This window comes from Citrus clementina, unplaced genomic scaffold, assembly GCF_000493195.1.
Source record: "Citrus clementina cultivar Clemenules unplaced genomic scaffold, Citrus_clementina_v1.0 scaffold_2, whole genome shotgun sequence".
NCBI lineage: Eukaryota > Viridiplantae > Streptophyta > Magnoliopsida > Sapindales > Rutaceae > Citrus > Citrus x clementina.
Genome location: NW_006262688.1, coordinates 3761072 through 3786889, shown reverse-complemented (window position 1 = coordinate 3786889; position 25818 = coordinate 3761072). Strand labels below are relative to the sequence as shown.

The window sequence follows — 25818 nt, the reverse complement described above, 5'->3', positions numbered from 1 at the left end:
TTAATTTTGATTTCTTTAAGCCAAAACGTCACTATTTTAATAATAGAAAAATTATCAAAATTTTCACTTAACTTTTGCATAAAGTTCAAGTACCCTACATCTGTTAAAAATAATTACTAGGTTAAGCATAAAATGTTTGAGAAATATGAACTCTTCAGCTAACTTTAAGTATGAGTTAAAGTCCTTTTGTTTAAAGTTCAAATATATTATACATCAGATAAAAATAGTTACTATATTAAGTATATAAAGTTTGAACAACTTACGGACCTTGTTAAGTTACATGATAATGTGACTTATATTAACCATTAAGTTATAACTAATGACCTAAAAGTAGAATGAAGTAAATTATTTTTTAGCTCACAAATCATAACTTTTGGGTTAATGTAAGTTATATTATAATGTAACTTAACAACACCCACAACTTTAACTCTTGAGCAAACATTTAAATATGAATTAATTTCATGGACTTATATACGTTATTAGAGCCAAACTCATGCAGCAATGGGTACACACTATGTTACAATGTGACAAGGATTAGGAAAAAATTCAATCAAACACGAGGGGCCGTGATAGGAAAAATATCTCACATTAGCTAAGAATTAGGTTTATCTTCTTGTTTGTAATTTAAAAAAAAAATCTCATGTCACCTATGTATTAATAACAATATATTATTAGAATTTTAATTATTTATATTCTTTTATATATATATTTTCTTATTATTACTCATACACTATTGAAGTTTAAAACCAAGACTTGAGCTCTAGAAGGGTCACTCTTTTTCCATTGAAGTTAGAATTTGGCTTCGTTCTTTTTACATATGTATTCTTATATGATAATCGTTACTCACCACCTTTATTTTTGTTCGACAGGCTTTGTTTTAATTTATTTGTCTTTTTTGTTTTTAGTTATTGCACCGTTAATTGTTTTGCACCTTCATGTTTATTTTTTCAGTTTTTATTTTCTATCACGTTATTTGTTGTTGGATGTTTGATGTTGAATGTTGGTTGTTTGTCGCTGTTGTTGTTTTACTCCCCTCAGAGGCTGTTCTGGTGGCAATAGATAGCGTCATTTCAATATTTGGGCCTAGAGGGTATGTTTGTATTGGGAGTCATAGGTTGGCTTCAATAGTGGTGCGTTGGGAGTTTGATAGTCTGAAACAGGGACTCATTGTGAGGGCATTTGGCGAATCCCTTGAGGAATGGTTTTTTTTTTTTTTTGTTACAATGTGGTGTTTGCTTGCACTAGTTAAGTTGGTTAGACTAGGCCAAACTCATAAAATTCCTTACACCTTATTAGATATTTAGATGTAGAGCCACTTTTTCTATCAGCTATAAGGAACTCGCAGTGATGTGTTATTTTATTTTGTTTTCTTTGTTACTAGGTTTTGTCCTAACTACCCATGAGTCTTAAATTAACCTAAGTGTTGAATTTGAGTTCGATGTGGCTTTTTATTTAGGCCTTGATATGGCGATGCATTATTGACTATTTTTTAAATCCTTTTATTATGATTTTAAAAAAAAGAAAAAATTACCACTTTCATATTTACTTGGGATAAGTTTGGATCATTACTACGATTCTTTCTTATTAGCCTTTACACAATATTATCTACATAATTCATCACAAAAAAATTGGTTAGAATAGGTTGATATTGATTTTAGAATCTATTATCTTTTTCATTTTTTCCTCTTTTCCTAAAAGATATGTAATGGTCAAAACTTAAGTCAAATTTTTAGTCATATATTTCAAGAGTGATGATACAACCACAAACTCTTCTACAAACTTATCTTGTACAAATTGATTTATCATTAATTCATTGGTTTAATGAAAATATAAAATAATAAAAATAGATCATGTGAGCCAAGAGATATTTAATTCAACTAATGTTATCCCGTCATATCAGTTTGTACAAAATAAATTTGTACAAGAATTTGTGGTTATATTATTACTCATATTTCAATGATCAACAAAATGAAATTGCGTGAAATCACTTGTCCAAATACAGGAGGAGCAAATATAATCAACGTCTACCTGAAACTAAATGTAAAAGAAATGGGAGCATGGCGACCTTAAAACTTGATATTAAATAGGTCTATTTGTGAACGAATCATGCTTGCTTCATCTCGGTTTTCCAAAAGGAACTGATTTTAAGAGGTGTATAGAAAGTGTGGCCTATAATCATATGTTTGCAACCAGGTGGCATTAACAGTTTCGGTTCGTTCTGTCCCTAAACTGAATTGAACTAAAACTAATCGATTTATAAATATATGAACTGAATACGAACTTAAATACAAAATCGAGCCGAATTGGATCTATAATTTAATTCGGTATCGATTTGATTTAAGAATTTTGAGAAATTTTTTATATTAGTTAAAACTTCAGACTTTTTACTTAAAATATTTTTCTTAATTAAATTCAATTATAATTACTGCAATTCATGATTTGTACAAAAATATTAATGTGAAATAATTTTATAATAATAAATAATATTTTCTTTAATTTTAAATATTGAACCGATCAATTCTTGATTTTTTTTTTCCCTTAGAACAGGTTGAATCGAATTGAATATTTTCAGCTTTCTATTCAATAAAAATTGGGGTAATTTTCACTTTCCTTGCCTGAGGTTTGGTGTATCTCTGCTTTATTAGAAAGTATTGTTGCATCTCCACTTTCCTCCCCAGTTGTTAATATAATGTTTCATATATAGTTAGTCACTAATGGTAATTTTGTAATTGCATACTTTATTGATTATATATTTAGGTAAATTTAAAAGTTTTCACTTTAAGAATAGTGTAGTAATAGAAACATGTTAATATCCACTGAGTAACAATAGATACAATTTGCTATCCATTGTGTTTTAACTCACAACAAAAGCCAAGTTTTTCTCTTTCATCTATTGGAATCGAAACCACAAAAAAAATCATAATCTTTTCTCTGTCATCTATTGGAATCGAAACCACAAAAAGCTCATAACTCATTTCAATTGTTCTCAAATCGTTTGAAGAAATCAGAAGCTGTTGTTACCAAAATGAAAATTAACTAATCTCAATCGATAACACCTGGGACGGATTCGATGAATCCAGCTAAATGGACTGCAATTAGTGAATATCGGCGACGACCTAGAAATCATCCACTTATGTTAGAGCCAAGGGTCAGGTAACTGCAACTTTCCCCCTCCTTTTTTTTTCTTATAATAATGGTGATGAGATCGGTTAAAATGCAATTGAGATTGTTGTTGTTAATAGTGAAGTGGGTTTGTGGGGATGATTTTTATATATTTTTTCTTTAGAGTATGAAAATGGATAACACAAATTGGTGTTTCAGTTACCTCAAATTGGTGTTTTAACTAACTGTCATTGACTTTATGCTGGAATGTCTTTCCTTGACATTTTCCTCAAATATTCAAGATGAGCGAAACCTGTAATGAACATTTATGAATCATTAAAATTTTCTTCATGTGTAAATAAGTACCAATTTTTGCAGTGAATGAGTTTTGTTTTTATGTTTTGGTTGTGATGGAAATGTCAAGCAAACCACTTGTTAATTGTGATATTGAGATGATGAATAGATAGCCAACATCATTGCCAATATAGCCGTTTAGATTCAACGGTAATATTGGCAGTGTTCTTTAATATTTTTAAAGTCTTTTTTTTTTGTTAAACTTTGATTTCTAATTCAACAAACATAATTTGAGTTTTTGTTAAGGATAATATGGTCATTTTGTATTGTTTATACACTTGGTGACAAATTTTAGAAGAAGCTATTATCTTTGTTAGCTTTGATTATAATGGTTCAAGGGTATTTTCGTCTTTTACTCAGTCAACTAATGGTTATTTAAATGGGTAATTTTTAAGGACCTCCCCTGAGGTTTAGTGTATTAACACCTAGATAGAATATATTGATATAATTACGGAAACCTCCCCTGCTGTTATTTAGTAGTTAAGTTGACTGTTAGAGGATTGTTAAAATTACTAAAATACTCTTCTCTCCAAAATAATAAATTATTAAATATAACTTTAAGAATCGATGGGTATGGGTTTGGCTAGAATCACAAAACACAGAAAAGGATAAAAAAAAACCATTTATGTAATTGACATGTTAACTATAAAAAAATCCCTAAAACTGAAATAATTCCTTAGTAAAATATTATCAAGTATCAAAGCAATTAACTGCATCAGAATCAACAAATTGTTTGAAAACTCACTTCAACAAAATGCATGTTGGCGGTGTATTGGGCTTAAAGAGGATTTCGTTTGCGAGATCTAATTGGGTTGAACATGGCCGCAAGTGGGGGATGAAATTTGTGGCTGTTGAGATGTTATTGAGGTCGGAACTGCACGGGGGTTGGTTGAGGGGATGGACGGTGACAAAATGGAACCATCACCGATGGCAGAAATCACGGCAGTGGTATGCGGTGTGAGAAGTCGTGAGCTGGGTTTTGAGGGCTGTGTGTGGTTGAGTTTTGGGATGTCAGAGGTTGCTGCGTGGTATTGGGATGGCTCAAGGGTGATAGCGGATGGGTGGCATCAGCAACGGCCAAAAGGGCACTGCCGGTGTGGGGGTTGTGAGACAAAACCCATCTTCTTAGGTTAATGCTTGGTGGTGGACGTGGCTGATTTAGAGGCTCCTGTCACTAGCATTGGTCACCAACGTTTGTCACTGGCGTGAAGAGGGGACTCTGGCAATGGCAAAACACCACTATCGGCCGCCTATGAAGCCATGGTTGGCTGGTTACGTTCGGTCAACGACTGGCAAATCGGCCAAAATTGTATTAATCTAGTAAAAAAATATTTTGAATTTTAAATCTGATTTTACAAATTTACCCTTCTATACTGATGCCATACGTATTTTTATACTAACGACAGGGGAAGTATATGTAATTACATCAATGCATTCTATTTAAGTGTTAATACACCAAATCTCAGGAGAGATCCTTAAAAATTACCCTTATTTAAATAGTAACTAACTGTAGGGGAGGAAAGTGAAGATACATTAATACTTTCTATCCAAGTAGAGATACATCAAATTTCAGGGGAAGAAAGTGGAAATTACTTGTAAAAACTGAACCAAATGCCTAGACGCAACTCTCACGTATACTATGTGCCGAAAGCCTGAACCCACTACATGCAGCTGTTGGCATTGGACGTATACGTGCTGATCTGTGGGCTGCTGAGTCAGCTTCGTCGTATTTGTACATATTAAATCCAACTTTCTAGTTTAGCTATTGACACGTAAGCACAAGGCTTGAAATTTTCTAGTGACGTGTTGTTGTAAATTTGACCTTTTTCATCCACGCGCTTTTATAGCGAGTGAAGCAAGAAAATAAAAATTAGACTCACATCTTCATTCGGTCTTTACGCTGAAAAACTTGCAGTATATATAATCGTCATCAAAATCCATCACCTTCTTCTCTGAAAAAGAAAAAGAAAGAAAATTAATAACCAAAAATGGCGAAAAAAATAGAGGGATTCAATTTCGAGCAGCGACACGGGAAAGCTCGAGTGAGAGTTGCAAGAGTTTGGCGAAGCAAAGAAGGCCGCCATTTTATGGTCGAATGGAACGTCAGCATCAGCTTGCTCTCCGATTCCATCATCGCCTACGTTGACGACGATAACTCCGATATCGTCGCCACCGATACCATAAAAAATACTGTAATTACATCTAAAATGAATTTATTTAAATTAATTTTATTATTATTATTACTATTAATTTGCGAAATTTTTATATTAATATAGGTTTACGCTAAAGCTAAGGAATGTAAAGAGCAACTTTCAGTCGAGGAATTTGCTATTTTACTCGCCAAGCACTTTACGTCCTTTTATCGCCAGGTAAAAGGTTAACTTTGAGGATGGCTAGAATGAAGAAATTGTAAACTGAAGATGCTCAAAATTGAATTCTCTAAACTGAGTGGGCCTGAATGTAAAATTTTCTAAGAAATGAGTTGGGCTCCTTTTTGTTTTGAGGTAGTCTATTTGGCATCGAGGAACTATAACTATAGGTACCGTAAAAAAATTAAAATTATGAAATAAAGGTTAATGTTATATATAATTTTTAAATAATAATTTTCACAAAACTAATAAAGGTATAATATATTTTTTATTATATAAGTGTACTTAATTTCTAAACTAGCGAGTGTTTACTAAACAAATTGTCTAATTTTAATCCCAAACAAGGCCTTAATTTGAGAAAGAACCCCTTATATTTACATGGAATTTTTAGTCTAATAATGTTCATGTGTGGTTTGATTGGCGAAGAGCCTTTATGAGCTCTTTAAGGATCATCGTTGCCATTGGTGCATTTTGTTTTGTTTATTTCACTGAAGGTATTTATTTACATGGTGGATTAAGTAGTGTTTTTTTTATTATAGGTTACTAGTGCCATAGTGAGGATAGTGGAAAAGCCATGGGAATGTGTATCCGTGGATGGGCAACTGCATGAGCATGGTTTGTTCCTTAATATCTTCAAGATAAATAATATGCAGAGTAATATAATACTTTTCAATTGATAATAAGGCTGTGTAATAGATAACACTTTTATTCCAATAATGGTAAGACAATGTATTCAATGATATAATATTTTCCTTTTTTGTTTTCTTTTTCTTTTTCCTCTTTTGTGAAAAGTAAGAGCAAACACGGATTATTAATGAACTTGCAAAAAGTCCAACTGGGTTGTAAGTTAGAAATTGTAATTTGTACATAGCAATCAATGGAGTGCAATAATTAGCAACCAATGGAGTGGAAGGCTGTTGGAGTTCTCTGGAGTACCTTGCGTCCTTTTTCTCATGACCATTTTAATTGCAGAAATGGTTTCTACGTATGAATTGGTTGTGATTTTTTTATTAATGATTTTAGTGATATTCTCTACTGAAGGTTTCAAACTTGGATCTGAGAGGCACACAACAGAGGTTACAGTACAGGAGTCTGGTACTTTGCAGATGACTTCTGGCATTGAAGGACTGGCTTTGCTGAAGACAACCAAGGTAAACTTATTTCTCTATACTAATGCATTATACCTGAATTAGCTCTGGTTGATGTAAGTTAGAAGAGTGTGGGTTTCTTTTTATTAGTCCTACCATTGTCTGTTCCAAACAAGAAAAGAAAAGGGCGAAAAAAGAGGAAAAAATGCCGATCTGATTATCTGTTGTGAATTAAAGTATAAGAGTGAAACCTGCATATGTGCCCCTAATATGGAATCTAAAACAAGAAATACCACTGAGGAATTCCTTGAATCCCATGCCATTGAACCCAAAGTCCACCAGATTATCTTAATTCCCAGTATTAAAGGGAATTAAACTAAAACCATTTATAGGATGCCTAATGAAAATAAATATGAGAAAAGACTAACTGATACTATAGACTATGAGAAGTTGTAACTAGGATCTGAAACATATGTATGCTATAATTCAAGATTTCCATGCACTTTAAACTTTCTTTTCTCAAGCCTTGTAAAGCCACATTAGAAGTGTTCTTCGAAGTATGCTCGAACAGGATAAGATAGCCTGTTTAGGTATAGTTTTTTATCTACATTTAAGCTGTTGCGAGTACAATATTGCTATCTGTCTATGTGACAATTGGTTCCTATGTATTGTAGATTCATCTGGTTTATAATATAGTTGTTATTGTTTCCACATATTTTGAAAAAATTAAAAAAAAGAAATTACAGTACCAGATAAAAGTACTCTATATTCAAGAATAAACATTGTCACTCATGAAACATAATCATAATTACAGAAAGTTTCATTTAAGTTGTATCATGGACTGATCTTAAATACAATTTTCTTGCGAATTGTGGAGGATGCTAAAGTAACAGACCTTTAACTTCCAAAACATGTCCAGTGGAGGTCGGTATTTGGCAGTAGCCACTTGTATAGATGCTTAATTTTTTATTTTTTATCTTTTTGCCAGCCCTAAAGGTCAAGAACCTTGGAATCCTCTGGAAGTTTTGTATTATAGCAAAGTCTTTTATCTTGTATTTGTGCCAAGACCCTGAGTGTGCTATTGCTCCAGGTGACCCTTCACTGCTTGACGTTTCTAATAGAGTGCCAATGCACTCTTTTTGCATGTGCAAAGTAAAACCCTGCAGGGTTTATTTGATTGAAGAAATCATTATGGTTTCTCTTGGACGCTGAAACCACTTGACCCAAAAGCTTCAACCATTTGGCAAGGGCCCAACATTGATATTTAAAGTCAAAGTCTAATTGTCTTCTGGTAACAATTTGGGAGGATTCAAAAGAACACGTTATTCTGTTGTCATATTTAGTTATAATTATATTATCAAGGAGGTTGGCTTTGAAATCATTTTCTGTTAAGCATTGTCTCGTTTGCTTGCGATATTTAGAGTATTACTGAAATTGGGGTGTTTGTTGAATTTGGGATCCATGCTATGGACAGTCAGGTTTTGAAGGGTTTATTAGGGACAAATACACGGCTCTGCCTGATACTCAAGAAAGGATGCTGGCAACAGAGGTCACTAGTACGTGGAGGTATTTTACATTTTTATTTTCTTAATACTTAAATGTAAGAAAACAGAAAGTCACATAAGTTGAGGAAAACATTTCTTCGTTGTAAGTTTATACCTCTAGAATTCCTTCATTTTGAGTTTATTACTAGCTATATTGACTTCTTATTAAATTTCCCGAGTTCAGAAAACAATGAGGCATGTTTCTAAGAAAAATGTGATTGCAGGTATTCTTATGAATCTGTCTTTAACCTCCCACAGAAACCGCTTTACTTCACAGAGAGATACCTGGCTGTGAAAAAAGTTCTGATGGATACTTTCTTTGGTCCTCCGAAAGAGGGAGTATACAGTGCGTCTGTCCAAAGCACTCTTTACCAAATGGCAAAGGCCGTCCTTGGCAGGTCTCTTTCGGGTTTGCTCACTTTCAGACTCCTGACCTTTTTTGTGTGCGGCAATAATTTAAGATGATCCTTGATTTTATTGGTTTCAGGTTTCATGACATATCATTGGTCCATCTAAAAATGCCCAATATCCATTTCTTACCAGTTAATTTATCAAGCAAGGACAAGGACATTATAGTGAAGGTGGGACAATTTATCTGTTAATGTTTTCCTAAACAAAAAGACTGAAATCATGTGTAAATAAGCCTCAAGTCATTTAAAAATGAGGAATCAATTTGAAAATGAGGAATCATTCTCTGCTATTAATTTTGCTCAAATTTTAGCATTCGAATATGTTGAATTTTGCAGTTTGAAGATGATGTGTATTTACCAACAGACGAACCTCATGGATCAATCGAAGCAAGCTTCAGCAGGTTCTGGTCAAAGATGTAGAAGTGTTGCAAGATGTGAAGTGTACACTATGTGTTTCATCATTCTCAAAATAATAAGTGCAACTGATTGTATCATGTTGTTAAATTAAAGTTTTATTGTTGGATTTATGCTTGAACCTTAAGCATCCTAACTTGCAAACTTTAAAAATTCATTTGTGCTGGCATCTCGTTCTCATTTTTGGGTTTTATAAATGCTCTTGTTTGTTTAACAGCTTTTTGTTCAATTAACTCTAGAACAACAGAAGAGTTCAGAGTACGTGTTTGATGAGCATTACTTCCTAAAATACGTATTTATAAGATACGTATTTTATAGTAGATTCAAGTCACTGCGTCGGGATAACTATTGTGGGTTGCGGTTTGGAAAGGATGGGCGCCCTAAAGTAAAGGATGATTCACATCGAAAACTTGGCTAAGTCTACTTCAGGGATTATAGTCCATAAGGAAGTGTCTTGTTAAATGAGATGGTAGAGAATTTATCATTTTAAAACAATAATAATAATAACAACAAAAATAATAATTTAGAAAATTAAATCTTAAACCATATTCATATATTACAAATTCACATGGTAGATAATTACTGGCTAAAGAGATTCATTTTGGTGAATATGCATTATGATTGAATGCACGTGGTTGACAATGTGAAATACATGTGGATTAGATTATGGACAAAACATGCATTGATATTTACTATAAAGCATGCATTAAAGTAAATGTAAAAGCATGCACTGATATTTAATGTAATAACATGTACCAGAATTAGTATAAAGCATGCATTGATATTTAATGTAAAGCATACATTAGAATAAATGTAAAACATAAATTGATATATATTCTAAAAAATGCATTAGAATTAATGTAAAGCAGCATTATAATAAATGCAACTGAAGAATTGAAACCTGAAAATTAGCAAGTTTCACAATTCATTCAAGCATCCATATTTTTAGTTAAGTATCCAAGGGAGAATTATAAGTGAGTTAAGAGCATTTCCAAAACTAATTTTTTTTCCAAAAAATAATTTTTATATTAAGTCCAAAAACACAAAAAACTATTTTTGAGAAAATATTTTCAGTTTTCTTCCAAAAACAATTTCAAGACAATATTTGTAGTATTTTCCAAAAACATTTCCGGGAAAAATATTTTTAGAATTCTTTCAAAAAAACATTTTCAAACTCATTTTAAGAAACCTTTTCTAAAATAGTTTCAAAACACATTTCCATATTCATTTTTTAAAAATATTCTATTTTCTCACATTTTTTCTAACTACACTCTCTAAACTATAACAATCTTAAAATATTAATGTTAAGATATAAGTTTCCCATTATCACTAGTGTACTCTGGTCCTACACAGGTGTCATTACTACTTGAGGCAAAATTGATTACTCAACGAAACAACAGTTATAGTAAATTATAACAAGTGCTTATTTAGGCTATATTAACGTCTGAATACGCTTTTAACCTTACTCTTTAGACCATACAACAGAATTAGGTGGATTGCAGACACTAAGCCCGAATTCCCAATCAAGCTCAAATTTATTTCAATTGAAAAAGAGTCCATTCTTCTAACATGTGGCCTGGTGAAATTTCCGTCCCAACATTTGGCTATTCCATTGAGAGTTTGGTTAGAATTTTGATGTTGCCTTCTAGTAGCAAATAGATAACATTTGCAGTCGAAGCACTGGTGAAAGTTCGTATAACTTATGAACCAAATGAAGAATCATGTCTAGAAGGGATGGCAATCGGACGGGTCATCCAAACCTGAGCTTGACCCTATAACATTAATATAGGATGGAGCCCTAAAGAAGTTCAGTTGTTTGAATTTTAGCCGATCTAAATCGGGTTGACCAAATTTTAAATCAATATTACTATGACGGGTAGTTAGATAATTTCATCTCCCTCATATTAGCTTGTTTATGGAAAGCATGTTCTCAAAAATGATGAATTTTTGGAGTCTCCATATAGCATAAATCGATCACATAGATAAACAACAAACAAAACAAACAACAAAGCATAGCAATTGATTCTTGAAGAAGAAACAATAATGAATAAGGAGCAAAAAATCTCTAATTCTCAAATCCTCCTTTTACTTCACTCCAGGTGATTCTCATCATCATCATGATCATCCCTATTTCCAAAACGACGCCACTTTTCATCTTTGACTTCATTCATATTTTTGCTTTTTATTCTCAGGAGTGAAGCTGTCATACAGTACGACTGGGTTCAGAGTAAATGCTATCCTTCAATCAATGGTATACAACATCAGAATATTAGTGGCTTTGAGGTCGCTAAAGAAACAATCCATGATCGGTTGATGATCACTGCTTCACACAACAAAGTCACTGATACTGGCATCAAAATTGTTATGGATGGGAAAATCCTCCATGGGTTTGAGGCCCAATGGGACTCCACCCTAAATGAGGTGAATTTTAAATAATTTTTGGAGAATGAGGTGGGAAATTAGGGAAAAATAATTCCTAAATTCTTAATAGGGTGAGATTTAGTTTTGTACTCCCTACCCCACCCCCACCCCAATTCTCATTAGATATAAATATTTTTTCTAATTTTTATTTAATAGTTTTTGTTTCATCAGTTACAATGTTAGTTAATAAATTTTCTTTTTATTTTTACTTGACATAAATGGAATATAACTAATAGAAAACTTTACAATATAATTTTTATTTAACTTAAAACATTGTTATATTTTCTTTTCCCTTTCAAGATATTGCTCTCTTCAAACATTTTTCAATTTTGATATCATTTCGAGATATTATTTCAAACATTTGGAGTTTTTTTTATAAACAATTTAAATACTTTATAATATGGTAATGATTTTATTTAAGTCTTTAATTTTTAATTTATTGAAATCATGTATCTATATCTATTATAAAATAAATAAATGAGGAATGTGGTGGAGATTTCACATTCTCACCCCACTAAATTTATTGGGGAATTGGGCGAAATTTTTAATTGGTGAGGAATGGGGTAGGCCTCCCCACCTCCATCCCACCACATTATCATCCCTAAAAATCATCAACCCCAACTGTGTGAGCATGTGATGTTGAGTCCTGAGCATGTGCCGTGAGATGTGTTAGGATTTGTGTTTTGAGAGTTTGAGATGTTTCACAAGTGTGAGTGTATAATGCGTGTGTGTAAGTGCTTTTTTTTTTTTTAAGGTATTCGGGTAGAGTTGGGGAATATAAGGCCTGAACATTGATCCGAATTTGATCGGGCCTTAATATTTAAGCCCAAACCCGACCCTTCACCCTTAAATTTGAGCTAGAATATGAAAATCTCAAGCCTAGTGGATGGGACCAATAAGTTAGGTTGGGTTTCTTTTGCCATCCTTAATATTTGGGAAACAACAGCCTCAACAATAAAGGCAGCCACAAGCTTTCTCACAAGATCAACCTTGAGCCATTCTATAGAATCAAGTGCCATATTAATCACAACAAGACTTGCCAAGAGAATCTAAGCCGATTCCTCGTCATGGGCAAGTGTCTGTTCCTCTAAGGGAGTCATTCACTCGACCAGTTATGAATACTTTTGGGAGATTACTAAAAAACTTTCTCGAAATTGTTTTAGGTAGAATATTGAAAATGTTTTCTAAGAAATTATTTTTGGAAGAATATTAAAAATGTTTTCTCGAAAATTATTTTTTGGGAAATGTTTTGGATTGAATCTAAAAATGATTTTTTGGAGAAATTGGTTTTTGAAATGCTCCTAATTCATTTGTCATTCTCTCTTAGATTACTTAACTAAAAAGATGAATGCTCAAATGAATTGCGAAGCTCACTATTTACAGGCTTCATTTTTTCATATGCATTTATTTTAATGCATGCTTTACATTAAATATCAATGTGTGCTTTACATAATTCTAATGCATGCTTTATATTAAATATTAATGCATGCTTCACATTAATTTAATTGCATATTTTGTCCATACGTCTAATCTGCATGCATTTCACATTCTCAATCATGTGCGTTCAATTGTGATGCATACTCGCCAACATGAGCCTCTTTAGCCAATAATTATCTACTAAGTCCTTAACTTGAGTACAAAAATAAATAAATAGTCGATGCATGTGGATCAATCATATATGTATGTAATTTAGGATTTAGTGTTTAGTGTTTTAAACTAAACTTATTATTATTATTATTATTATTATTATTATGATTATTATTGAATAATTGTTTCTCCAATAACTCATTTCACAAAACGTTCTCTTATCAGCGAAGGTCCTGCCAAAGGGTTTAATGTCAATTGAGTTTCATTATGAAATACATATCTTATAGGTTGAACTGGGCCTTTGGACGTAGCATAGATTTTTGGGAAATTTACGAAAATAATCATAAATATTTTGTTATTTTCACAATTAACCCTCTCAACTTTTTTCTATCAACATTAGCCAAACACGAGCTTTTCTCCCCAAATTACCCTTCTTTACGGACCAAAAGCAACATTGTTTCACCTATATCGTCAAACCAAACGCAGCTTTCCACTTTTGAATCATCAACCAACGGTGACGGCAAAAGACAACGGTAAAAGTGAAATCCGATCATAATCTATCCAAATACAACACTAATCGACATTAGAGTTGTATGAGTTATTTTCTGAACTTGCTGAACTGAGTTGAGGGGTGAATCTGGCCACAGGGTGCCTGTCGCACCAACCCTTGTAGATTCACTAAAACTGTATTATTTTGATAGGGCTCAAATAATTTTTTTTTATAATTTCAAGCTTAATGGATTCAGTTGTACTTGAATTGTGTTACGATGTTTGGTGGGAGACATTAGAGGATGACTATATGGAGTATGTGAATGGTAAAAATCAAGCTTTCATGGTTGGAAAAAATTGTCTGTTTGATCAGTTATTGGCAAGAGTATACGAGATGTTACAAATAAACCCTAATGAATATAGTATCACAATGAAGACAACTTTGAGGTCTAGTAACACATTATATCGTATATGTGCACTGCCCATGGATATATGTGATGATGAAATGGTGAGGGTTGTGTTGCATATGGCATCCGATGTAGCCAATTTTGGATGCATTACTATATTCGTGACCACATCACCTCGAGTTCCGAGCGAAAGTATTGAGCCACATGTCGATACAGAAACTTCGTTTAGAGCAACTATGTCTGGCCTCGATAATGATGAAGAGGTGTTGCCAAGGACAATATCGATGCAGCAATATTACTCTCCAATCCACTACAATTATGACAACATTGATGATAATGGCGTTACATTACAGGATGTTGGAGCAATGGTATTTCCAATAACGACGTCGTTGGAGCAACGGTATTCTCCGTATCACAACAATGATTTTCGGGACAATGATGATTTTCATAATGAGACAGAGGGGGATAATATTTGTGCAGAACCTTCTAATAATACGAGGGGGGGCACTCATTTCAATAATGATGGTGATGATGGAGGAGCCAGTCCTTTGAATGTTCCGTCGTTTCAACATGAGGATGAGTGTGAAGACAATACTCCTGTGAATAACAGAGGCAATAGACCTATTCCTTCTATGGTTCGATCGAGAAGGAGAATTGACCCCCTTACAAGTCTTGCTCCAACTTTGCCTTCGAACATGGTTGCTCCAAGCTTTGTTAGCAGTTGTGACTCAGATGATATCAGTGTGGGTAAGCTATTTGCTGAGAAAAATGAGTTTATATTACAACTACGCAAGGTGGCCTTTAGAGATAAGTTTGATTTCAAGATTGCATGGTCTACTACGACACGTTTTGAGGCTCACTGTTGTTCAGAATCATGTAAATGGCGTATTCAAGCAACTAGATGTTCGAACGAGCAAAATGTTCTTTGGGTGGTGAAGAGAATTGATAATGTACACACTTGTCATAATGAGGTATTGGCTGATGGACGTCATCAAGTAAGGAGCTGGGTTGTCGGTCATATTATCGCGGAAAAATATATTCAAGATAAGAGAATTTATACTCCCAATGACATAAGAGCAGATATGCAACAGGAATACGGTGTTCAGTTAACATACCAACAGGCATATCGGGCGAGAGAAGTTGGTCTTGAAATAGTTTGAGGCAACCCTGAAGAGTCATACAACTTGCTCCCTAAATACTCTCACGTACTAACTACAGTGAATGAGGGTACAGTCACTCACCTCGAGCAGGATGGAGATGGTAATTTCTTGTATTATTTTGTAGCACTCGAATCTTCCATCAAGGGGTTTATGCAGTACATTCGACCTGTCATTGCTGTAGATGGTACTCATCTGAAGGGACTATATCGTGAAAGCATGTTCGTGGCAACATGTCTTGATGGTAACAATCAATTGTATCCGTTAGCCATTGGGATCATGGATTCAGAAAACAATGATGCTTGGGAATGGTTTATGATGAAGTTACATGGAGTGATTGGCGATAGACCTGAGTTGGTAATTATCTCTGATCGATGCACTGCCATAAGGAGAGCCGTTCTTAAAGTATTTCACAATGCAACTCATGGTGTTTGTTTTTACCACATCAAAGGTAACATTAAGTCACAATTTAGAATGTCCAAAGCTCTTTGGAATGAATTTGAGCCTGCCTTTATTAATGCAGCAAAAGCATATAGCCACGAGGAATTTAAGAGACAACTTGAAGGGTTGTGGATGATCCACTCGGGTGCGGCTGATTACCTAGAAAATAATGTCGGTACGTGTAATTGGGCAAGGTCTCAGTTTGAAGGTAGGAGGTACAACATACTTACCACCAACATCACAGAGAATGTTAATTCTTTCATGAGGGAACCTCGAAAATTTCCTGTTACTCATCTTGTTGATCACTTTAGGAAAACATTGCAGCAATGGTTTTATGATAGAAAAATTGTGGCTGAATCTATGACTACTCGACTAACAACATGGGCGGATGAAATAGTCACTGAGAGGAGAACTATAGCTGAAAGAATAATAGTTTAGCCGGTGTCTCCGCATCGATTTTAAGTTATAGGCGGTGGGCTTAAGGAAGGTTTGGTTGACTTGCAAAAGAGAACTTGCTCCTGCAGAGTGTTTCAGCTTGATCAGCTTGTGTGTGCTCATGCAATTGCGGCGTGTCTAACACACCGGGTGGATTTTATTAACCTTTGCTCAGACTTTTACATTACAGAATCGTTGGTGATGGCTTATGCACAACCAGTGGAGCCAGTTGGTGACGTGGCTGATTGGGAAGTTCCAGATGAAATTTAGGAGATGCAAGTATACCCACCAGTTGAGGCACCACCACCTGGCCGTCGTAAAGAGCTCAAAATACCCTCAGCTGGCGAGGACGTTAACCGGCGGACTATAAGATGCGGGCGGTGTCATGAACTGGGCCATAATCGTAAGCGATGTAAGAATCTCATTACGTCGACTCGAAGTTAGTTGTATTTTGTGTGTTATTCATCTGTTAAAACTGTTATTGTTTTTGTATTTCATTGGTTAAAACTGTTATTGTTTTCTGTATTTCGTTAGTTAAAACTGTTATTGTTTTCTGTATTTCGTTAGTTAAAACTGTTATTGTTTTCTGTATTTCGTTGGTTAAAACTGTTATTGTTTTTTGTATTTTGTTGGTTAAAACTGTTATTGTTTTTTGTATTTTGTTGGTTAAAACTGTTATTGTTTTTTGTATTTTGTTGATTAAAACTGTTATTGTTTTTTGTATTTCGTTGGTTAAAATTGTTATTGTTTTTTGTATTTCGTTGGTTAAAACTATTATTGTTTTTTGTGTATTGTACACTTATATGTCATAAAACTTTAGTTTATTTTAAATATTAAAATGTGAGCATTAAAATTATATAAATTTAAGTGCGCAAATTAAAATAAAAAATCAAATTTCAACATTGAAATTACTAAATAGGTTTACAATACAATATCATCATTAAATATGTCAACCGCAATCTTCTTTCTAAAGTACTCGACATCATTAAACTCCAATCTAAGCCCGAACATTAAATACATCGTAACTATCAATACAAAAACACCGCAATCGCCAGTTCCGAGCTCTTGTTGTGACGCACTCTTAACTGCCATAACTTTCCAGGGGTCTGCACTCCGCAACTCAGGTCGGATGTTGTAGAAGCCAACATATTCCAACCGTCGAGGGAATATAACTTCAAGTGGCTTTAATTTCAACTTGTACCTTTTGTCGTCGCAAAATGTGAGTAATGAGTTATAAATCCAGACTTTGTTTTTCCGAAAGTCAACTCGTGCTAGTAGCCAATGCGCGCCGTCCAAGTTAACAGGGATGAGTAACTATTTATAAATATTGAAAAACATGTTCGTTATACATGAAATTGAAATACAACAAAGAAAAAGCGACAACTCGAATATTTTCATTATGGAGTATGTGAAATGCAATAAAATACATATCATATCGACATCCGTCATTGGTTTGGACATTGTGTGCGGTCGCCCACAAAGATAACTATTCAAGCGGTCGTCTAATACTAATGAATCGACCACACAATCCCCGTTATTTCATAACTGATTCAAGAACACCTAGTACATAGATAACCAAGAAATGCATAAATAAACAAAACTTAAAGGCAATAATTAAAAATAAATAAATAGTATTTATAAGTTTTGTCGGCACGTTACCCAAAAAAATGTGTCAGTATGTGTGACACGTTGGAGTAAAGCATTTGGATACTGCTGTTGTTTCTCGCTAATCAAGCGGAGATACTCGTGAATATGCTGTAGAGAAACAGAAATATAACGATTTAAAAGAAAAATTTTATACACAAATCCACAACACTAAAAAAACTTCAAAAATATAAATACCTCATCGTCTAGCCATCCTATCGAGTCTGTACCCAAAATTATTTGAAAGAATGATCGCGGGTGCTGGACTCTCCGGCGGACTCTAATATCACTAGTGAACCATCGATCAAACTCAGCAAACAGACTAAAGTCCTCCAATCCTCTAAGTGGATTTACATCCACACTTGTACTCATGTCAATCGCATGCTCCATGATTTGGGGTCGAGGTAAAGGCCGGACGTTCTGTCCTCGCCTGACTGGAGGAATCATGTAAGGACTGTTATAAACATACGACGGTATGTACGCGCGGCCGAACTTACTAACGCCCGGAGGCACCTCAGTGAACACCTGCACGCTCTCCCCACTAACATTCCCGTAGAAACTATACAATGACGTGGGCGTAGATAAATTTTGATTGCCCACGTCAGTATATACTCCATAGTCATCTGGGGCCTGTCCATTCGCCAAGAAGAACATATTAAACAACTATCAAATTAAAAGTTAAACGAACATACTTATTAAATTTAAATTTGCTCACCGCATACGAGCGTGCAGTGAGAGAATCCTTATTTGGACGTTTAGAAAATGTGTCGATGAAGCCAACAACGGTTTCTTTAAAATCTTTTAATTCTGACTTTATTTCATACACGTTACGATCAATCTTATCCAGTCGTCGTCGCATGTAATCATTAAACTGCTTTGTCCTCGACTATTACAAAAGAAAACAATAAAACTTAAGAATAACAGTAAAAAAATAATGATTTATAACAAAAAAATATCGTATATTATTTATAACCTCAGATTCTCGTGCGTCATCAGAGTTGTCTGTTTGCTGTTGGTGGTCATCACCAGTCACCTCATCCTCAGAAGTGTCATGATGCTGCTCTGGTATTGGGTTTGGTATGTCGTCATGATCGTCATGCTCGTCTGATTGCCTTGTAACCGACGGCATTGCGTTGATTGAGGGTTGGTGCTGTATAAAGTATTATTTAAAATTAGTAAATGAAAAGTCAAAAATTTCGATTATAAAATTTTTAGTACTTAGAGTATACCGACCTTATGAACCCAGTCTGGAATGGTTGGCAAGTAATCCTTCACAGAGAGCCAATATTTTCTGCTACTCTCATTTGAATTTGGCTCAAGACTTTGTAAAACGTCCCCCTGCCATAAATTCAATTGAAAATTTTAAGTAAGTATACATAACTTAAATTTAGTAAAGTTAAAAAAATAAGTAATACATATTACTTATAAGACGAGATTCGTCGTTGAAGAACGAATAAACCTCCGCAAAGTTGATTCTCAAAGACGCCATGGACTTCCATTGCAGAATGCGGGGAATCTTCTTCTTCATTTTGACGACCCATGTTGATGGCAACCCTCCGATTGCTTCGTAAATCCAAGCCTACAACAACCAAAGTGAAAAATCAAATAAAACAACTATAAAATATTTAATACTATAAAACTTATTAATAAACAAAAAAAATGCACCTGAACCCCGGACGTAAAGCCGTAAAGATTGTATTTTTCAATGTTATGATCTAGATTTTTCAACCGAGTCTTCTTAAATTTCTCGTCTTTCTCGAACAGTGCATTGTCAAGACTCTCGTAAATCATGTCCTACGACAATAGACCCCATGGACGCTTTCGGAAGTTATGTATATCATCAACTTGGTCAAGCTAATCGAAATTGATTTGACAGTGATTTTTTCTTCCATTTAGTACTCTGTCCGCAAAATAAAATAGTGCAATCTTTAATGCATCCATTTCCTCGAATTTCAACTTCTTAAATACTGCATCGAATTCGTTCACATTAATCTTACGATGCACACCACCAAAATACGTATTCCGTAGCCTCTGCTCCATTTCATCATTTTTTTGGTTGGTATCAACACCAAATGAAAGTCCAGTAACCAAGCACCATTCGACAATTGACAAGCGAATCAAATGCTCACCAATTTGAAACCATAACTGATCCTCATGGCTATCTTCTTCATGGGCCACTTGTCTTAGTAAAAGATTGTGCAAAATTACCCCACTAAATGGAAAACTTCGACACTCCAAGAAATGTCCAAATATATCATTTTTTAACATACTCAACTACCGCTTTGTTAATTTTTCCTCGATGGCTTTTACGACCGAAGATAACTTACACATGCTCGAAATTCGACTAGGAAAGTGATCGGCATAACGAAAATACATCTTGCCTACTTCGATATCCGGTGATTCTGATTTCGTCATGTATCTGTAATATTTATAAAATTATTACATTACATTTACAGAAAAAAAATGACTCGTTAAAAAAAAAGGCCACTCTAATTTTTGGTGCGACAGCGGGGCGTGCATGGGTGCGCGCGCCCTACCCCCCTCCCTCCCCACCCCCAAAATTAATCCACAACACTCCAAAATCGAAAAACAATACTCCCAAACACCACCAACCACCACAAACACCACCACCATCAACATTATTCTCAAACTATAACTATTATTATTCTTAAATTTCATTTTAAATTAATGAAAATAAGAAAAATGACTAACCTAGGTTTTGTTGAAGGTTGTAGATCGTAGATCGGATGCCGGTGAGAGATGGAGCCGCCGCCGACGAGGGTTGATGTTGCCGCCGATGATGGGAGTTGGATCGGTTTGGGAGAGATGAGTGAAAGGGAGTGTTAGGGGAGAGATGAGGGAGAAGGGTATTTTGGTCTCAAAGGTTGTTTTATGGCTAATGTTGATAGAAATATTTTTGGGGGGTTAAGATGAAAAAAATCAAAACTTTAATGGTTATTACTGTAAATTTCCCTAGATTTTTTAGTTAGTAACATTAACCCCCTTTGATTAACATTAGTCTGAATTTTCAATCAAAACCAACTTTATTTTAATTGAAAAATAGTCAATCCTTATGTATGGCATGGTGAAATTACCATCCCAAAAAATGAAAAAGAATATAAAATTTAACAATAGTGTTAAATTAAATTAGTCATAATCAACATATAAACTCGATGAGATGACGATAACAATTGTATTTGTTTTCACTTAATTTCATGACTTGTAAATTATTTATTGTTTTAATCTATTTCTCCATTAATATTACTACAAAAGTGCCGTGTAAAAGGTCATGGTACCTCAATGTCAAGCTATTATTGCATTTGCTAAAAAAAATATTTGGGAATGGAAAAAACGAAATTTAATTTTTATTTCAGTATTTGGATGATTTTAAACATAGAACTTATTAGACTCAAAAATTACGAAAGAAAAAGAGTTTAATTTTTAATCGATTGAATAAGGAGAGAGACTTGTGTGGGCCGTAGGAGTATGTTTACCAACTTAATATAAGGTGCACTTGGGGCAGCCGAATTGCCCTAATAAGGTAATGTGCTTGGCTAGGACTCGTTATTTTCAAGTCTAATGGGGTGGATTACATATTAAATGTTACGAGACCCATAATATTTAGAATAAAAATTTTTTAATCCGAATACGAAATTGGGTAATTTTCAAGGACCTCCCCTGAGGTTTGGCGTATTGACAATCTCATAGAAAGTATTCATGTAATTACAAGGACCTCCCCTAGCGTTAGTGTACCTTTTCGTATATTGTTCGTATATGAGGGTAAATTAGTGATTTTATAAATAAAAATCAAAGAAAAATCAAAACAAAATTCAAAGTTGCATCGATGACCCATATTTAGGTACTGATAATCAATTTATTATCTCCACTGCAAATTATCTTCAATATATTTGAGATGAATCAAAACTCCATTTTCTCTCTCATTAAACAAAACCCACAGCCATTTTCAAGCTTGAAAAGATCTGAAAAAGCTTTTATAACTATAGAATCTTTGCTACCTTCAAGTAATTTTAAGCTGAGTATGGACATGATAATATTAAAATGCAAGTCCATTTTCAAGCAGAAGCATAGGCAGGTCACGTTCAAGTCCAATGTTTGTGCAAAGAAAGAAGAGTGCCGCCATTGAAACGCAGGAACCCACTTCACCGAAAGTCACATGCATGGGCCAAGTACGGGTCAAGCAATCGTCGAAACAACAACAACCCAGAAAAAGAACCAGAGGCTCGACTAAACGGTGGTGTAAGTGGATGGGTAAAAATGATAAAAGCGGCTGCTTTTGCCGTCGTTTTAAGGGGAAAAGACTCAAGCCTAGGTCTTTAAAACCCGTTTGGTGCAAAAGGGTATTGTTCTTTCATGGTAGCTTTCGAAGAAAAAGAAAAATTATAGAAGATTCTTTGGAGAAAAATTCAAAATTTGGCAACAAAAGTGAATCTTTTGTTCGAGAAACTGAACATGACGAAGAAGAAGAATGAGAGGAAGCTGCCAAAGTTTTTGCTTCTCCTGCATCAACACCACTGAAAAATGTTTTTTTATTAACAAGATGTAGATCTGCACCGTACAGATCATCTTCATTAGCGAGTAGGGTTTGGGGTGAAGAAGAAGAAGAAGAAGAAGAAAAAGAGCAAGCAGAGGCAAAGACAGAGCAAGAAAGCGGAGGAGAAAAGAATCCCACATCGGGAAGAGAGTCCATTTGCAGAGATTCAGATCAATAACCAAATTGTTACACTCATTTAATCATTTTTGTAGCCAAGGGTATTTTAGACTTTTTGTTAGTCCACTAACAGTCAAGTTAACTGTGTACTAACGCCGGGGGAAGTCCTTGTAATTATATGAATACTTTTTATGAGACTGTCAATATGCCAAAATTAGGAGAGGTCCCTAAAAATTACCCATACAAAATTTATTGAACTTTTCAAATGACAAATTCTGTCTAAGCAGGTGTACCATGTTGAGACGGTGCACCCGTCTCATCCAACTATTTCTCTTAAACAAAAAGGATAATATGTTGATTGCATTCAGTTTTTGAAAGGTAATAAAAAATAAGAAAATTATCTACCGACCACATTTATTTTTATTTTTTAAAAAATACACATATCTTTTTGGTTGATTTCTACTAAAAGTTACATTTTCTTTTATTTTTCCATTCTGTTTGCATTCTGTTATAATTTTGCTGATGTTATAGGGTTAAATTGTCATTTCGCTTGTATAGCAAAAATCAACGTCATTTAAACGCGGTAGAAAGAGGAAAAAAAGTAAAAATATTCTAGATTATTTTGTTTAACTTATTATCAAATGTTTAAATTGGGAAGAAAAATTGAAGTAATTTAATTTTTTTTTCATTTAACTAGGGTGAAATAGTAATTTTTCATTGGGGGTAAAATAATCATTTTGTTAATATTCTGTTAACTTCTCTCACGGAGTTTAAACAGCAGTGGAAAAATGATACATTTTGTAACTTTAGGTGGAAATCAGTAAAAAAAGATATGTGTATTTTTAAAAAGAATAATGATACAGCCACAAACTCTTGTACAAACTTATTTTTTACAAATTGACGTGATATTAATTTATTGGTCGAATGAAAATATAAAATAATAAAAATAAATCATGTGGGCAAAGTGATATTTAATTCAACTAATATTATCATGCCACATCAATTTGTATAAAATAAATTTGTATAAGAGTTTGTAACTATATCATTACTCTTTTAAAAAAAAAAAAAATAGATAGTCGGTGGATAATTATCTTAAAAAATAATTAGTTTTGAAATAATATAAAATAATTAATTTTCTCCAAAAATTACTGCCTAATTTTTATATATCTCAATTTACCGTTCAAACAATAACAATGATAACTTAATGAGAACAAAAGTAAAATGATAAACATCCTCGTACAGAACGGCTACGGCAGTTTGTGGTACTCTCTATCTTGATTCATTGTCATGATTCTCCCCAAAGCCGAACAAAAACCCGATGAAAATCAATCTCCCTCCTCCTTTTCCTTTACCTCTAAGTTGAAACCATTAATATTATGTACATTATCAACTCTAATTCTCCTTATAGCAATCTCTTTCAGTTTCATCACCAAAACAACAAAACCCGCATTTTTTCAATCAAATTTAGGGTTTTTTCACCAAACCCAGAAACCAAATCCCATTTCCAAGCCACCCCCATATTGTGTTTTATGGATGGCTCCATTTCTTTCGGGTGGTGGGTATAGCTCAGAATCTTGGTCTTACATTTTAGCACTTAATGAACATGTGAAAAACCCTAGATTTAAATTGGCTATTGAGCACCATGGTGATCTACAATCTTTACAATTTTGGGAGGGTTTGCCTCACCATATGAGGAACTTGGCAGTAGAGCTTTATAACACTGAATGTAGAACAAATGAAACTGTTGTTATTTGCCATAGTGAGCCTGGTGCTTGGTACCCTCCTTTGTTTGATACCCTTCCTTGTCCACCAACACCTGGTTATGGAGATTTCATGGCTGTAATTGGTAGAACCATGTTTGAGACTGATAGGGTGAGTCCTGAACACGTAAAGAGGTGTAATCGTATGGATTTTGTTTGGGTCCCTACTGATTTTCATGTGTCTACATTTATACGAAGTGGGGTTGATCCGGCTAAAGTTGTGAAGATTGTTCAACCGGTTCATGTTGGTTTCTTTGATCCCGTCAATTGTGATCCAATAGATCTTGCTTCCATTGGAAAACCGGTTTTAGGGTTGAGTAACATGAACACGAGTTCAAAGGAGTTTGTGTTCTTGAGTGTGTTTAAATGGGAGTATAGGAAAGGCTGGGATGTGTTGTTGAAAGCATATTTGGAAGAATTTTCTAAGGCTGATGGGGTTGTTTTGTATTTGCTAACAAATCCTTATCATTCGGGTAGAGATTTTGGTAACAAGATTGTGAACTTCGTGGAGGACTCTGATTTAGAAAAACCGGATGATGGCTGGGCTCCGGTAAATGTGATTGATACTCACATCCCTCAAATTGATCTGCCACGATTGTATAAGGCGGCTGATGTTTTTGTTCTTCCGTCAAGAGGGGAAGGGTGGGGGAGGCCGCTTGTTGAAGCCATGTCAATGGGATTGCCGGTCATTGCAACGAATTGGTCTGGGCCAACGGAGTATTTGACAGAGGAGAATGGGTACCCATTGCCTGTAGGGAGAATGAGTGAAGTAACAGAAGGGCCATTTAAAGGGCATTTTTGGGCTGAACCATCTGTTGATAAGCTGCGCGCTCTGATGAGGCTAGTGATGAGCAATGTTGATGAAGCAAAGGCCAAGGGCAAGCAGGCGAGGGAAGATATGATACAAAGGTTTTCTCCTGAGACTGTTGCAGGGATTGTTACCGATCATATAAAAGATATCCTTAGCAGCAAAATTTAAAAAAATAATATACTGAAATATTATCATTTTTGGCTCTTTGCTACTGAAACTTGGATTCTTTAGCTACTAGCTTAGAAGCTCGAGTTTGTACACGACTTGTATATGGGTTGGTAGAGCTTCTTAAACCACAGTCAGCTGCCAGTCTTGAGCTGCTTACAAATGCAAACTGTTTGATATATTGACTGTAGTGTGATGATGTTACAGAACATGAATTATAGATGTATTTTACGGGAATTAATTGAAGAGATTATATCTTAATTTTAATTTTAGAGGTTGTAGAGTATGCTTATGGCATACTTCTGAATAATTGTTTTGCTGTGATATCCCGTATTCCTTCAGCATGTCTTGAACATCAAGAAACACTTCTTGCTTGTCTCTTGTAATGTACTAACAAACAGCTCACATGCCCTAAACTTCATGAGAACTCATTCAATTGATTCAAATATCAGATAAACTGTTAAGGATTTGGATTTTTCAAAAGACTGCTTCTGAATATTTTGTGCTGTAATATCTTGTGTTAATTTTTTCAAGCCTGTAAAGTTGATGAC

At 34.3% G+C, this 25818-nt stretch overlaps 4 protein-coding genes across 4 annotated transcripts; all 4 read left to right on the top strand.

Moving 5' to 3' along the window:
- The first annotated feature begins 5364 nt into the window (after window positions 1–5364).
- On the top strand, window positions 5365–9469 carry LOC18052262 (uricase-2). Its single transcript, XM_006445715.2, has 8 exons — window positions 5365–5648; window positions 5733–5825; window positions 6365–6440; window positions 6867–6976; window positions 8388–8479; window positions 8682–8855; window positions 8945–9038; window positions 9204–9469. The coding sequence occupies exons 1-8, from the start codon at window positions 5445–5447 to the stop codon at window positions 9285–9287; spliced, it is 927 nt and encodes a 308-aa protein (XP_006445778.1). The 5' UTR covers window positions 5365–5444; the 3' UTR covers window positions 9288–9469.
- Window positions 9470–15495: 6026 nt separating this feature from the next.
- On the top strand, window positions 15496–16221 carry LOC112100806. The gene has a single exon (XM_024190643.1). It carries the CDS (start codon window positions 15496–15498, stop codon window positions 16219–16221), a length of 726 nt encoding a protein of 241 aa, XP_024046411.1.
- Window positions 16222–21441: 5220 nt separating this feature from the next.
- LOC112100805 lies at window positions 21442–22592 on the top strand. The gene is made up of 3 exons (XM_024190642.1): window positions 21442–21446; window positions 21944–22220; window positions 22356–22592. The coding sequence occupies exons 1-3, from the start codon at window positions 21442–21444 to the stop codon at window positions 22590–22592; spliced, it is 519 nt and encodes a 172-aa protein (XP_024046410.1).
- Window positions 22593–23746: 1154 nt separating this feature from the next.
- On the top strand, window positions 23747–25554 carry LOC18052261. Its single transcript, XM_006445714.2, has one exon. The coding sequence runs from the start codon at window positions 23819–23821 to the stop codon at window positions 25268–25270; it is 1452 nt and encodes a 483-aa protein (XP_006445777.2). The 5' UTR covers window positions 23747–23818; the 3' UTR covers window positions 25271–25554.
- Window positions 25555–25818: the final 264 nt, after the last annotated feature.

Bases quoted from the DNA above. Each gene is read 5' to 3' on its own strand.
- LOC18052262 (XM_006445715.2), top strand. From the start codon at position 5,445: ATGGCGAAAAAAATAGAGGGATTCAATTTCGAGCAGCGACACGGGAAA. The intron at 8,480-8,681 runs GTATTTTACATT...ATGTGATTGCAG, and splicing joins GAGGTCACTAGTACGTGGAG to GTATTCTTATGAATCTGTCT. The intron at 8,856-8,944 runs GTCTCTTTCGGG...TATTGGTTTCAG, and splicing joins GCAAAGGCCGTCCTTGGCAG to GTTTCATGACATATCATTGG.
- LOC112100806 (XM_024190643.1), top strand. From the start codon at position 15,496: ATGCAGTACATTCGACCTGTCATTGCTGTAGATGGTACTCATCTGAAG.
- LOC112100805 (XM_024190642.1), top strand. The intron at 22,221-22,355 runs GTATTGTTCTTT...GAAGAATGAGAG, and splicing joins AACCCGTTTGGTGCAAAAGG to GAAGCTGCCAAAGTTTTTGC.
- LOC18052261 (XM_006445714.2), top strand. From the start codon at position 23,819: ATGATTCTCCCCAAAGCCGAACAAAAACCCGATGAAAATCAATCTCCC.